The sequence below is a fragment of the Amblyomma mixtum genome, chromosome 3 (genome assembly GCF_055824585.1).
Source record: "Amblyomma mixtum isolate Tamu chromosome 3, ASM5582458v1, whole genome shotgun sequence".
NCBI classification, from domain to species: Eukaryota; Metazoa; Arthropoda; class Arachnida; order Ixodida; family Ixodidae; genus Amblyomma; species Amblyomma mixtum.
The window spans coordinates 426,374,483-426,388,884 of NC_143014.1; the positions used below are offsets into that span (position 1 = coordinate 426,374,483).

A 14,402-nucleotide genomic window follows, 5' to 3' on the forward strand; every position below is an offset into this window, starting at 1 on the left:
TGGCTGCTTTTACTTGCTGCTCGCTAAAACGCTGCATCGAGCACTGTGACCGTCCAAATTGTAATATAGTATCAATTTTCTTGGTGATCTTTGGGCTACATAGAAAAAAAAAAGGACGCGTACCTTGCGTGACTCCTTTCAAGCCGAGCTTCCTGGCGATGTTTTTCAGCACAGGTGTGCTCGATGTACTGCCGCCAGTCACCAGCTTTTTGACACTGCTTGTGTCTACTTTACCGAGAAGCGGATGTTGATCTAGTTTCTGTATCAATGTCGGCAAAAGACCCAGCATCGTTGGCTGTGGAGTGAAAAAAGAGACGTGTGTTTATTAATGATGGCAAACGGTGCGCTTTTAGTAAATTTACACTTGTTAGGGCGTTGCGGTGTTTTTTTCTCTTTATTTCCTGGCTTTGGCATTACACAAGAATGACCAGAACAAAATTGCGGGATACAATGTACACAGAGTTTGTATAGTCAGCCTGCAAAGGGCTGGCTTCGTCACTTTAAAATTCATTTAGGGCCATCAAAGTCTCCACCCTTGACAACCACTCGGAAGCCTCGCCAACAGCTTTGACCTTCTCAACAAACCGTATTCCATGAGGGTGAAGTGGAAATGTTTCGAAGTATACCTCAGAGTACCGCTAGAAAGCTATCGCGACAGCGAAACATATTGGAGAGTGCAGATCCAGGATGTGCGTGAGAAGGCGGAAAGATGTAAATGAGCAGGCTTATCGATTTTCGCTAGAGCCACCGTGTGCAACCTTTTCTTTATCCCTAAGGTGTGGTATGCGATGCAAGTGTTGCATTGTGGAAGCATGAACATACAGAAGTTACATCGAATTTTTGCTGTTTTTGTGTGGGCTGCACAATGGGAAAGGTGCAGCCGGACGAATTTATTTAGAAGAGTGAAGGATGGTGGAGTGGGTCTGGGACACCTTTTCTTGCGGCACATTGTTAATAGATTTATGTTTCTGCGTGATGTCAGTGATCCGTTTTTGCACACCGTGTGCCAAGTAAGGCTGGGGTGCGCGCTGCCTGACTTTGTTGTTGCAACCGAAACCCTATCGCGCGGAATTTTTGGGTGCTTCAGAGAAGTTGTCGCAAGTGTCCATTTCTCTCAACGAAGTTTTCCAACGAATATTAATCTACAGTGAACACGAAAAGGTTGTATAAGGATTTATGTGAAGTTGTCTTGCCGGAACCCATGTATAGGGCCTTGTACAGCGGAGGTTCTGGAAGGAATGTCTTAAAGAGGATAAAGAGAATGCACGTTGAGCCAGGGGTTAAAACTTTTTTTTCACGTTGCACACTGGAGCGTTATCAGTCAAAATGTTTTTACAGGATAAAGGCTTATTTCTTCCGTGAGGTCATCATTGCCTAATCTGAAAGCAACCAGAAACGATAGATCACGTTTTTCCGCATTGTTGGGAAGAGGTTTACTTTTGGGACGTACTTCAAAGGACGATACAGGGCGTTCCGGTGTTCTCGCCACTAGTTTAATAACATGCGGCCACCTTGCAAGTAAATCTTTGCTTCCTATGTATCATCGGTTTTGTCTTCACCGCGGACATGACTTGTCGACGAGATATACATGCTAAACTGCTTGGCGCCTTTATTTTGAATTCATTATGCAATGCTGCGAGGTATAGAAAACAGGTGAAATATTAGGTTACTTGGAATGGTAGACGCCTTTCCTTCCATGTCCCTTCTAATCAAAGAATTTCCGTCAATCGCTCACCTCGGCCCATTCAGTACTCGTTGTGTACTATCGAAAAAGACGTCGCATAACCGTAGAAGCATAACGAGAACTACTGACCGCTCTAAAATGTTTCATCACAAGCCAGACATGAGTACGTTGGTTTTCTTCGTTGTGGACCCAAGGTCCCATCTATGATTTTTTTTTTTCGTACGGCGTGCTGGCAGACACCAGAGCCAATCATAGGTGTATGATGCCCACTTTGACTTAATATTCGCTTCACATCTTCATATAATCACTAACCTCGTCTTTAACTTCATACATCTCCAATTTTCTTCGATGTATCCTTTGTAGGCGCCGTTCATCTTTTCTTTTGAAGACGACAGCCGGATATTGGCGAGGAAACTGACAACGTCTGGGACTTAGGCAGATGAACAGCGTGAAGAGGTAAGACTGAAGGAGACGCTGTTAAGGCTGTAGCGAGAGAGTGGAGAGATAGGCTCAATCATAAAACGAAAAAAATTGAGGGGACACTAAGGGCATTGTTAAGAATAGGTTGAGCATATATAGAGGACGAACCCAGGATGGACGATGAAGACCGAAAGAGTGCAAACTATTTGCTGGTTTTATTCGGATCAATGCTCTTTATATAGGCAGTGCACACATGTGCCTAAAAAAAGAGGGCGGAATCGGGAGAGAAGGCAAATAAAGCCTGGGCACAAATCAGCAAAACGCGCTCAGAAAGTGTTTTTCAGCACTACACACGGTAACTGACGTGTAACTAATACATTCCTGACCCTTTAACACGATATAGAATGCTTCTAGAAGCTCACGGCCTACTTTGTTGTCACTTCTGCCAAGAACCACTATGCTCTTGACCCGTGGCTCACAACCATACCTTAAGGGTATGACGCGATAGCCTAATGGTTTAATTCCCACATATGGAGAAGGTCATTCTCTGCTTTATATCTTTATATTCATAGATTCTTGGGTGTCCTCATACCCTTCCTGGCGCAGTGGTGCAGCAGTTAAGCGATGCACCACTGACCTGCAATGGGAGGTGATCCAAGCGGTGGAATTTTTTGAGAGCGGGGAATCAAAAGCAAGTGCATGGAGCTGTGCAAAAGCCCAGGAAGATAAAATTAGGCTTTGTAGGAATCTGAACGACGTCACTAGTGGGCGTTGTGTTTGCACTCGAATTTCTTAGCGTCTAATGCGTTCAGTTTAGGCTTTGGGCGGTAAAAAGCACCAGATTTCTTCCGTCTGGAGGCCTTCACAAAACGGCTTTTCTTCGTTTGAAATACTAATATGTCATCGACTTTTCCGTGGTTGCCAAATCGGTGTTGGAAAAAGCCACCAGACACTGTTATTTAAAACGTTAATTAACCAACTCCTGTTATTTAGCAAGAACAGTTTGCCCAATTTTCAAGATAACTGACGTCCGCCGCGGTTGAGCTTCTTGATGAAGGGTGCTTCCCTTTATTTTAACACCATTACTGTTAGAAAGTTCTTCAAGTTCTCCTTCAAGCAGCCATATACACAAAGGCCTCCTTAGAGAACTAAACGGTGATCGGCATTATGTGCGAACATTTCTTGAGGATAAACAAGAAGCACCGTATTTCCCCCCCAAAAAAGTGCGTGTGCTATACTTCTTTCGTGGATTTCGTTTTTTCGTGACAACATATTGAAGGAACGCCCTTACGCAGCTCATACCGTCCCAATATTTACCCTGTGTTTTTCGATGGCGGGCAAAACCACTTCAAACATGGGCGCAGGAACCAAAATCACTTTGCAGCCGTGGCCAAGGTAGCCAAAAAATAGGGAGAAACCACCAACATGCAATATTGGTGTCAGGGGAAGGAAGACATCGCCTCTTTCGAACACCAGTGGGTCGAGAAGCCTGCAAGAAGCGAACACGAAAAGCATGATTAGTATCAGTGAGCGGGAAAGACCCAATTTTCTCGTTTTTATTATTACTGTGCTCAAAAGGACGCTGTAGCCATGCGTGGCCGACGACCAAGTCACGTTTTGCGTCCTCGTTCTCACCTCTACGCTTCCAGCTGTACCGGCAAGAGCCGGCAACCTCAGCGACGTTTTAAATCACGTGCGCTACACGTAAGCAACGCGCGACGTTCATCCGAATAGAGAGTACCAGAAGCGTCGCCTTCCGCACTACCTTGGGCGCGTCGCTATTGCGGGACTGTGTGCTAATGAATTGCTGAGCGCAGTATTCTATCGCCGATGGCACCCCTGCGGCTACACTGCACATGAAACACTTACTTCCCTGTGCATCGCGGTGTGCGTCATGATGCTCATCACGACCGGAATGCACGAGGCTCCGTGCATCTGTTTTGAATATCTGTTTTTCATACGAGCGCGTCTTCATCGAGAGAACAGAGATTAAAGACTCAATTTCTAGTATGGATATACATGAGGTGTAGGGCAAAAGGCATATTCAGCGAGATGAGGTTCATCCGTCTGTCGTAAATATCACCCTTGTCACAGAAAGACAGTGTAAGGCCATCGAAGTATTTTATGGACGCAATAAAAGCGCCCCAGGCGCATAGATAAGATGTCTGCCAACGATCACTTCTTTTCACCACTCACATTAAAGCACATGATTCCAGCTCTCACCTGCACTAGTCTTGGTTTTTAATACACCGGCTGATAACGGAGCTGTCAGCTTCGGTTGTCATTTACGCGTCGTAGAGCCCGATCGCACATGTTGTTGCAGAATTTTCAGGCGCTCACAGTACTTTTTAGAACGCGCGGACACCTTAAAACAACTTAATTTCTCTGCAGTGTAAGTATCTAGCCACGAAATTAATGGGTCGCTCTTCGCTTCTCTTCTTGACCTTCAGATTGCACCTCTCAATGCTTGGCTGCAGCTCCACGCACACATGGCAAAATTACATTTGAAAAATAAATAAAATACCAAGTACTCTTCTCAACAATGCAAAAATATGATTAAATTTCATTTGAGATTACTCTTCACAAAAGGTCAGGACATTATATTAGAATTAATTTCAAAAATAATTGCAATCACTTCTAGACGGCTATTTAATTTGCGATTATATAAGAGTACTCTGGATGCAGTTCCTATATTCGTTACGGATTTTTCAATTTACTGCATCGCAGGGAGCAGCTGAGCTGTAATGTGGCGTCGAAATATTTGCCCTGCTTTGAAATACATGGTGCCCTTCTCCGTGCTGAACAGCCATTCTACTGATGCATTTAAGGGGATCCCTGTCTACTGCACGGTGAAAACCTTTTAACGCGACAGCATTAAGGAGCTCGTGCCGCAGAAAATCTCGCGTTGTCGTCGGCGTCATTCCGCACGAGCAAAAAATCCACGAAATATCCCCAGAGAATAACCTAGAAGGAAGGTGGGCCGCCTAGGCCACAAGACCTTGAGTCTCGCGAGGTTTGAATCACTCAGTGAACGGTCTTATAGGAGACACAGCCTTACTTGCCTTGTTTCAGCTCTTGAGCTACATGTATTTAACGAAGATGTATTCTTTTCTTTTACAACTTGGTGCGGTCAGTCCAGGCTTCGCAAAAAGCCTTTCCATGGCTTTGAGTAGGAGTGTCATGAGAAATAGGATAACATAAATGTATTGTGGCTTTAGCTCTTTCGAGCGTTGCAACCTCTGTATTATTCTTCCTCCTTTGCCCTACAATCCTGTGCCCTGTTTCACCTTGTTCTGAAGAATAACTGTCTTTTGCGTAATAAATGAATTGTTCAGGAATATCTTGTTATTTAAGCAGAGTGGATATATGCTTGGTATATATGGGTATTCCTCACAGGGATCGTTTCGGAAAGGCGTTTTTTGATAACTTCTCACGACTTAATGCAAAACAATGCTCGCAGAACGTAGACCAACAGTCCTTTAGCAATTTAAGATAGCACGGCAACAATTGTAACCTTCGCATCAGTAGCGTGAGCGCTTCAAAAATTTAAGAAAACTAAGCCTGTATACATACCCAAACGACACCACTTGGGCAATTACGTTGCGATGAGTCAGCTGCACTCCCTTTGGAAGCCCCGTAGATCCACTTGAGTACAATATTGCCAGCACAGTGTGCACACTCGGTTTCAGAGAAGCTTCGTTGTCTTCGAGAGGAAATAATTTCAGCTCAGACAGACTGCGTGTACCGTCGTCACTGGGTCCGGTGGTAACAATGATCATCTGCGAAAGGTGGATGACAGTGTGTGGCACATGAAATTTGTAATAAAGCTATTGCTTTATTACAAAGTAGGGTCGCTTTATTACAAAGTAGGGTATTACAAAGTAGGGTCGCTAAATTTCGACCCTACCTGTTTGGCCGTCTTTTCACAGTTGTGACAGACCACCACGCTCTTTGCTGGCTTTCTTCGCTGAAGGACCCCATAGGCCGGCTTGGTCGTTGGGCATTGCGCCTGCAAGAGTACTCTTACACCGTTGTCTACAAGTCCGGGCGCCTACATCAAGACGCTGACTGCATATCTCGTCACCCTGTGGAGCCGCCAGATCCTGCAGACAATGACCTCGGCCCGTGCTTATTCGCTATCTCTGATCTGCTTAACATCGCGGCCGAGCAACGGCAAGATTCCTCCTTGTGTCCCCTTATTGACCGCCTCACCTGTGCCAACCCCGATCCTTCGCTCGAACTCTTTGTTCTTCACGATGACATCCTATACCGCCGCAACCTTCGCCCTGACCGCCCTCCGCTCCTGCTCGTCGTTCCTCAACGCCTCCGCTCTTCTGTCCTCGCGGAACTACACGACCTGCCCACCGCGGGACACCTCGGTGTCTCCCGCACGTACGATCGGGTCCGACGCCGCTTCTTTTGGCCCGGCCTTTACCGTAGTGTTCGCCGTTACGTTGCCAGCTGCGACCTCTGTCAACGCAGGAAGCGGCCCTCCACTTTGCCTGCCGGCCTTCTGCAGCCTATCGACGTACCTCTGGACCCCTTCCATCGTGTCGGCCTAGACCTCCTCGGACCTTTTCCTACGTCCAGTTCCGGCAACCGTTGGATCGCCGTCGCGATTGACTACGCCACTCGGTACGCTATCACACGTGCATTACCAACCAGTTGCGCCACCGATGTCGCCGATTTCCTGTTGCAAAATGTCATCCTTCATCACGGTGCCCCACTCCAATTGCTGACGGACCGCGGCCGCTACTTTTTGTCTCGGGTAGTTGACGACATACTCCGGTCCTGTTCCACGCAGCATAAACTCACTACAGCGTACCATCCTCAAACGAACGGGCTTACCGAGCGCTTGAATAGGACCCTCACTGGCATGCTATCTATGTACGTCGCACCCGACCATCGTGATTGGGACATTGCCTTGCCCTATGTAACATTTGCGTACAATTCATCGCGGCATGACACCACGGGCTATTCACCTTTCTATCTTTTATATGGCCGGCATCCTGCGTTGCCATTGGATACACTCCTGCCACCTTCTTCGGCCTCGACCACGGAGTACGCACGTGGCGCCATCGCCCAAGCAACCATGGCCCGCGAAATCGCCCGCGACCGTCTCACCGCCTCCCAGGCCTACCAGAAGTCAGTTTACGACCGCCGACATCACCCACTACACTACACGCCAGGATCACTCGTACTCGTTTGGTATCCCTCTCGCCGTGTCGGCCTTGCAGAGAAACTACTACATCAGTATAAGGGCCCTTATCGCGTGCTCCGTCAGATGACCGACGTGACTTATGAGGTTGCCCCCTTCGATCCTCCGTCGTCATCCACCCCCCCTGCCACTGACGTTGTTCACGTGGTTCGCCTCAAGCCATACCGTGCGCCTGCTCCGTCTTCCACTTAGCATCGGGACGATGCTTTCGCCGCCGGGAGTTGTGTCAGTGGACAACTAAGAAGACAGCGCTGGGCTCGTGCACGGAGCGCGAAGAGAACGAAGTGTGATCTGTGCGCCGTTGGCCGGCAGTGGTTCGACTGAGCTGCTGTCAGCATCCCTCAGTGACTACCCCTTGTGTGCCTACATTTACGTAACACTATGAAGCCCAGCTGTGATTAGAGTTTCATTGCTTCAAAAATGTAAATACACCACGGAATAAGATGCATAAAAGCTTTGGCTCAGCCAGACAATGTAGCGCTGTTGGTAGACGAGTGACTAAAGCGCATTTTGGAAATGGCTGCCCGCGACGCGAACTGCTTGTTGCTGTCAAGTGGCCTAGAAAGGGTTTCTGCAGATTAACCATAGCGAACGTCCCAAAACCGGCCGCAGTGGTGGCCTAGAGGTTTGAGCATCTGCCTTGCATGCACGAGGTGCAGCGCTCGATGCAACGTGCGGCGGGGCACCCGCCGCGGATACAATTGGTGCAAGCTTTGCCCTGGCCTGGTATTCAAAGAGCGCAATGAGAAGGCGATCAACGTAAAATTAAAAGGTTCAGCCATTACTGCTACCGCATATTTGCCTGTACCTATGGTTTTTTTATTTGTTTCCTGTCCTTCGCATTACGATGGAGATCAATGAACTCTTACCGCCTTCATTTACGTTGCCATAGCAGCTTCAATATACCATTTTGTTCCTGCTAGATAACTGTACCATGATATGTTCTCAAAGAGTGGGTTTGGGGACGTTGATGATGATGACTTTTATGGCGCAAGGGCATCTGCGGCCAAACAGCGCCAACGGGGTCACAGACCGGTTTCCACATCACTTCACTCTTTAGGACGAAATCATCGGAAAGCAAGTCTTTGACCTCAACTTAAATAAACGAAAGAGCACATTGTGTAATGGCGCTCTTTGGCCATAGACGCAGGTGGAGGGAAAGACCCGTTTCCCGATCATTTCACTCGGTAGGTTGAAATCCACATCCAGCTTTTATCGATATCATTTTTTTTTGTGAGGCAATGTAGAATATTTGTGAAATACTCTTATGTACACATTGTGTAAATCGGCTAACATTCCTGTGCGTAGCAAAATCTTGGTTTTAAAGCTTGTACTGCGCTTGCCACGAGTAGGTAGGACCGCTATAGAAAATAAATTGGGGGCATTTTTGACAATTGATAGTAGAAGACTACAAGCAACCCGAGGGGCGATTTGCGGATATATTTATTGTTATCGAGCAATCTTACGAAATGCGAAAAAATGAAGTTTATGAACAACTTTTTGTTTAAACAATGCGCTTGTGAAGAATATCTGGTTGTGAGAAATGATCTGATAGATTGTAGCAAAAAGCTAATTAGATGAATAACTATTCAACTTGCTTTCGGGTTCAGAGCGCATGACTAAACTGCGAAGTTGATGGTCGTCCGTACTGAAGGCGAGCCCAGTATAAAAATCCCAGAATCGGCGCAGTGATTTGCCGTATAGAGCGTGAAAAAACACTAATATATTCTTTTCAATTTGGCTTTGCAACATTCCACATTGGTATACTAGTCTCTGAATTCAAGACGAGTACAGCCGAAATTGACGTTTTTTGCGACGTAAATGTTGGCGTGATCCCTAAAATCTTAATGCATTACTGCGATAGCCACTGCCTCTACCCAGCACCTGCCAAGGGAGTGAATAAGGCGGAGGAGCGAACTCTGCGGCGCCTGCAGACAGGAACTCTTCTCTGTCCTGCCATCGCCAAACACTTTGATCCGAAAATAGATGCGCGCTGCCGGCACTGTGGAGAGATCTGCGATATCTTTCACATGGTGTGGGCATGTAATCAGAATCCTCACCTTCCCCCTTCCCCTACCGCCACCCGAGAGGCATGGGATACTGCCCTCCTCAACTGCTCCACGCTGGAATCCCAAAGGGCTCTAGTAAAGCGGGGGCGAGACGGGGCCTCGTCGTGCGATGTCCCGGACTGAGAATACCGACCATGCAGTAGGGTCTTCTGATCCCCAAACTCTCTCTGAGTATTAAAAAAGTTTTTCACCACCACCACCGTGAAGATACCACGCCCAGGAACGCCATTTAAACATTGTGCAATGCGGCAAACACAATTTAGCGAGTTCCCAAAAACACGTTTTGTGCTTTTTGATATTTGGAACAATGATGCCGGCTGAGAAATTTTAAAAAGTGGGTTGTTCGCCTCGGATGTTCAAGGCCTTAATTTCACATTTGGATGTTCTGCCTGAAAATCAAACATTAACAAAGTGCTTAATTAATTTTACTTTTAAGAATTGGAAAAACAGCGCAATCAAAGACGAGACACAAGAGAAGGACAAAACACCAGCGCTGCACAAGAGCCGCACTGAAAAGATCATGTCTGCATCAGACAAAAGGCAGCTTTCACGCACAGGTGAACAGGCTATCTGCAGCAGGATACCCCACGAAGATGGTGTCAAATGTTGCTGAGTCCCTGCTTGCAGAATGTAGTCTGCGAAAGATCAAGGACACCGATGCGGGTCTGGCAGAAAGAAAAAGAACAGTGTGCATCCCGTATGTGCACAAAGTTTCGCACAATCTAAAAAAGATAGTGAGCAAAGGAGGCATTAGACTGGTTTTTTCAGCCAGGAATAAACTTAGCGGATTGTGCAAGCGTGTTAATGAGGATGGAAGCAAAAAAGGCTGCCAGAAGAAGCATAAGCGGAAGTTCGTTCAGTGTCGTGTTGGTGTCGTTTACAAGATCCCGACCTCTTGCGGCAGTTTCTACATCGGTGAGACGGGACGATACATCAACGATAGACTGCGTGAACATGCAAAAGATATAGAGAACAAGTCTCGCAGAAACCACCTTGCTGTGCACTGTGCTGAGTGTGAAGATTGCGAAGCGCACCTCAATCGGACTACTATCATCGCCCGTTATAAAGATGAGACCACAAGGCTCATTTCGGAGGCTTGCCATATCAGAAAGCTCGGTAACACCTGTATCAGCAGCCCATCCATAAATCTACTCTCAAAGGAACTTGCGTATCTTAATCAGTAACGTGCCTTTTTTTAGTCAAGTTGTGTGGTTGTGCGGTATCTTTCTCTCATGCTTATTTTGTGTTTTTTACTCATGCCATTTCATATATATGCTGCCTTGCCTGTAGCAATAAACCATTTGGTTGTTAGTCAGAAAAAAAAACAGCGCTGGTGTTTTGTCCTTCTCTTGTGTCTCGTCTTTGATTGCGCTGTTTTTCCAATTCTTAAAACATGTACCAACCAGCCCGTATTTGCCCTCTTCTGCAATTTTACTTACTTAATCGTATTTTTACTGTATTAAATCACGCCAATATTGACCGCTTTGTCGCAGCATCCACCTGTAATCTGTATCGAAGAATTTGAAATATCTCGTCAATTGCACCACACTTCTAGAGGTACAGCTCCCAAAACAAGTAGTGGAGCATTCCTGCAGCACGTATAAAAACGATTCTACTGGGTTGCATAAACTCCCGGCTGGCCAAATATCTGACAGAAAACGCGTCAGCGCCTCGTCGCCTAATAACTTTGAAAACTGAGTTTTCCTGGGCAAAACATCACTTACAAACGGGTGAAGCTGCGAGCGTATACGCATTACTGTATTACGTCTCTCACCGCAAATGCATAAAAAAATACGGGCGGTTAATCTCGGTTAATCACGGAACATCGGCCAGTAAGATGTTTTTAAATGGTTATGCCTGTGGTGTCTCAATGATTAAACATTGGCGGCACAGTTTCCAAGTCACGTTGATACGAAAGTTTCCTACACACTGGCCGTGAAGACCCAAACGGGTTTTCCACCAACTCATGGGTGAAGATTTTCATGGCTGCAGCATTTTCAGCCAGACGTTCTTCCGATTTTCGCTTTCGGTAAGCCGTCATGCCATATGGCATCCAATTGCAACTGCCGTTATTGATCGTTTTCTTGCGGAAGTCTTCTCTGCACATACTACTTGTGTGCTTCCAATTCTTTCTGTTTCTTAGCTACAACATGGGCATCCGTTGATTTGCGCTGCCGCTGTCGTCTTTCCCATTATTGCTCCCGCGTCGCACACGACGATACTCTTCGAGATGTGATAACTTGGAGCAAGTCTTTCGCCATGTTCACTGTTTAAGCGCGGTCCGTCCGAGCGCTCCTTGCTTCAACTGCGCCAAATACTTTTTGTACGTTACAATCGGTACAGCCGACCAGTGCCATTCGATATGGGCGTTTGCAGCTTGCGCATGTAGAAGAGCCTGAAGGAGTAGGTGCTGCATACCGAGTGTCCAAGCTAAAAGTTACCAAGGTTTTTAAAAAATACGCATTTCCTATCCAAGTGAAACCAAGTGACTGCTGTCAGAGTCGCGCGGCCCACAATCTGCACTATTTTTACTAAGTTAGCAGTATATATATTCCTCTTTTAGAGAAAAATCCGTCACCATGTGTTTGGTTGAAGCCTCCGTTGCCTGCACATTCGGGCAACCACCTGTAAAAATGTATCGCCCTCCTACAAGCCTCCACTGACTTTCACCCTCCTGAAGCTGTACCCACCACCCCACTCCGGAAGGCCTCCACCCTGTCACGTTCACCCTCCGAAGCTTCAACTAAATTCTCGCACAGGAGAGGAACGAAAAACGATGGCGAAATGAAATTCATGGACGCAATGAGCAGATCGATCAATGTAAAATCGAAATGTACAACCATTGCTCATAGCGCAGGTTTGTCGCATCACATAGTATAGTCTTTGTCTGCGCACTTTCGCCCCCCTTTCAGCTCCCTCTGGGACACGCCATTTGCATTCCTTTTTATGTTCTCCAAAATTTAGTAACTTTTAAATAGTAATTATCGAACTTTTTAAGCACTAGCTTCACGAATAAATTGTCAGTTGTGAAGTTGCACATCATCTTAAGAAACATCTGACTGAAACGAGAGCACCAAGGTGCCCTTTACGCAGCTTTATTGCCTGGCCTTGAAGCAACGGTCGTGAAATACAAAAGCTATCAAGTGGCAGCTGCTGGCACATATCTGCTGCCCATTGCGCACGCAAAACCCCTGCGGAGACGGCACTCCGGAGAAAAATGTGTTTTGTTTTATGAGATGCGTCTTGGGACGCTGACGAGCACCGCTGTAACGTGGTAGGTTTTGTGTTTTGCTGGCTTTCTTTTAAGAACATTAAAAAGGCGACATAAATGGTATCTTGGTGCAAGCATTTCAATTCGCTGTTTTTAAGGAAGGTCTACAACTTCCATATTGACACTCCTCCTGTCAACAATGTCTAAAAAGTAAGCTAATTACTCTTTATAGGTTAAATAAACTTTCAGAACAAAAAAATGCTGCTACTGGGACAAGCGACTCTCAACAGCACTCATTTGGTCTCTCCCGCCTAAGACACAACAACGTTTTTAAATAGCTTGGTCACTTTTAACTAGGACACCTGGCATACGCTTTTGTTTGTCAATGTGTTACACAACTAAAGCAAGAATTGCGGAAGCTGGTGACTGTCTCATGTCTCTGTATCCTGCCTATAAACCGTTTCGACTGCATTTAAGACTGCCCAGGCGAAAGAGCCACCAGCCCATTTCTGCTTGCGAGCGATCACCCGAAGATCATTATTCATTGGTGATCAGACATCACGAGTTTTGGTCACTGTTTTGGCATTACTTCATTTTGACTTCCAAGAAAGGTCGCAGTGGGTGCTGGCCAATAATTTGTCCTATGTGCTAATCTCTTTAACACTAAAAAAAGCAACCAAAACAAGACTCTAGTCGGCAGACTCAAGCAGCTCACCCCTCCCAACTTTTGGCCCAAGAGACACTACGTGCATAACAGTACAAGGCTGGCATCCCAGCATGACTTTCTGACTTTTGTGTGGTCTTCGGCTGAATAACGCATGCCTTTTAAACAGACTGAGAGAACGCGTGGCTGTTTTCATGGGTGGTATCTTGGTTTAAATGATCGTGCCAACTCATAAGCTGTGCGGCTTGTCCCAAGCATAGCATTGGGGACCCCGTAATATCGGTTTGCCCTATGTATGAAGGGAAATACGGACATTGTTGTCTTTTTCATGCTACGGAGGATCTACATTGAGGAAGCAGACGAGAATTGAGCGCTAACTGGCGCGCGTGGATTGCGGTAACGGGGCGCCTCACAGTAGTCACTTGGCCAGAGGTTTCGAAAGTCCTGTACGCTTTTCTAGAACAGCGCAAGAAAATGCGGGGCAAAGAACTAACACTAAGTCAGGACGGGCACTGTGTTCCTTCTTCGTGCTGCCTTTTTCGCGCTGTTCTAAAAAAAACTAGGTAGCATGAAGCAACTAGGTGAAAGCAGGATTTTAGGCGTATTCATTTCCGGCTGCTCCGGCGTTCGTTACCTTATACAAGGTGCGCTGAAGATAACTATTAAATTTTTTATTTCTACATAAAAAGCCGTTTTATGGCTGCACCTGGCTACGTTGATGTCTTTACGGAAGATTCATTTTTCGCTGAGAAAACTGGATCTGAAAATTCGATTCATTCAATTGAGATTCGTGAAGTCAAGAACAAAAACAAAAACACTTCGCGGTCGCTATTGTGCAGTGAATGGCAGTGTATCCTAGTATCAGAGACCCACGCCGAAAAAGAATCGATGCACTTGCTCATTGCTTGCGAAAACGACCGGTGATGATGAAAACCGTTATTTTTTAGTTTTTTTTCTAGCTACGGTTCTGTTCAATTTTACGATCATGCACTACTTTCTCAGAGCAGAAGCCGTGCAATGAACCAGCGTCAAGCTGACTTTTCCGCACGCTCTGAGCTATGTTAGGTTGACTACGATAGTTTTCTCAACTGGGATGTGAGAAACATAGCGACTTTATTTGAGCTAGAAACGAGCTT

General features: G+C 46.2%; 1 protein-coding gene across 1 annotated transcript in view; it reads right to left on the reverse strand.

Moving 5' to 3' along the window:
- Positions 1-14,402, reverse strand: part of LOC149357976 (uncharacterized) — a 49,680-nt gene that overhangs the window by 16,933 nt on the left and 18,345 nt on the right. The window contains exons 4-6 of the mRNA XM_089576695.1: positions 5,678-5,883; positions 3,422-3,593; positions 124-295 (exon numbers count right to left, since the gene is read on the reverse strand). Coding sequence (XP_089432821.1) covers positions 124-295; positions 3,422-3,593; positions 5,678-5,883 — 550 coding nt within the window. The remainder of the gene's footprint in view (positions 1-123; positions 296-3,421; positions 3,594-5,677; positions 5,884-14,402) is intronic.